Source organism: Bison bison, unplaced genomic scaffold, assembly GCF_000754665.1.
Source record: "Bison bison bison isolate TAMUID 2011002044 unplaced genomic scaffold, Bison_UMD1.0 scf7180017864537, whole genome shotgun sequence".
NCBI lineage: Eukaryota > Metazoa > Chordata > Mammalia > Artiodactyla > Bovidae > Bison > Bison bison.
The window spans coordinates 7,269,643-7,270,924 of NW_011495085.1; the positions used below are offsets into that span (position 1 = coordinate 7,269,643).

The 1,282-nt window shown below is 39.7% G+C and overlaps 1 protein-coding gene across 1 annotated transcript in view; it reads right to left on the reverse strand.

Annotated features, from left to right (window-relative positions):
* Positions 1-1,282, reverse strand: part of TEX11 (testis expressed 11) — a 191,742-nt gene that overhangs the window by 54,523 nt on the left and 135,937 nt on the right. The window contains exon 18 of the mRNA XM_010832132.1: positions 2-34. Within this exon, the coding sequence (XP_010830434.1) occupies positions 2-34 (33 nt within the window). The remainder of the gene's footprint in view (position 1; positions 35-1,282) is intronic.

The window sequence follows — 1,282 nt, forward strand, 5'->3', positions numbered from 1 at the left end:
CCAAAGCTTTTACTGCTACGACTTGTTGGCCATTCTAAAAAGGATAAATATGATATGTTAAATTACATTTCAAAATGATACTTACAAAATACTGTCTATATTCCTGCCCATTAAGGACAAGAAAAAAAAATCTAAACTTGTCTGTTTGCATTCTCAAACTAAGAGTTGCTGCAAGATGGTAGAAGGATTACTCACTGAAAAACTTTTTACTAAACAGGTTCATATTGGCCCCAGAAAGCCACTCCTCTCTATCCACAAACACTCATAGCCTTGCCAACACTGCCTTGACTCCACTAGGACTAATCTTACTGTGCTCTTTATTCCTGTTTATCAGCAGTAACCAAAAGAACCCCAGACTCTGAGATCACCCTCATTTCCAGCACCCTAATCCACATAAGGGTTTCCCAAATGGCTCAGTGGTAAAAAAAATCCACCTGCCAACGCAGGAGACACAGGATTGATCCCTGGGTCAGGAAGATCCCACTCCAGTATTCTTGCCTGGGAAGTTCCATGGTGAGAGGAACCTGGTGGGCTACAGTCCATGGGGTGGCAAGAGTTGGATACAACTCTTTTTTGACTATAAACAACAAACCTTTCTAATTCACTCCTTTTATCACTCCAGCAATTCTTCCACTGCATTAAGATCACCAATACATTGACACTACTAACATTTCACCATTCCTAATCTCTTTGAAGTCCTCCTCTGTATCTAGTTTAAATTCCATGGGGATTCATTATAACCATTTCCTTCTTTCTTGATTTTCCCGCCCCTCTTTTGCTTCGTTGTGTTCATCTGGCAAAAGTATGTTGTTGTTGTTCAGTCACTAAGTCATGTCAGCAAACCCAAGCCTGGTTAAATTCAACTTTCTAGTCACTTTTGTGCCTGTATCCATGCAGCTGAAACTAGCCAGATAAAAACCTATACAACTATTTATTTTAAAATTTCATCAAATGGACCTTACTGCTACAAGGCAAGCATACCACATACCCTTGCCATTCACTTTTCTGATTTTCTGGATGATTAGTTGACATCTTGTCCTCTTTTCTCAAGTCTCCAACACCTCCTCTCCTATTCTTACTCTCGGGTGATGACCTTGTTTACCACTTCATTGAGAAAAGTGAAGCATACATGACTACTGGAAAAACCACAGCTTTGACTATATAGACCTTCATTGGAAAAGTGATGTCTCTGCTTTTTAATACACAATCTAGGTTTGTCGTAGCTTTTCTTCCAAAGAGAAAGTGTCTTTTAATTTCATGGCTGCAGTTAGCGTCTGCAGTG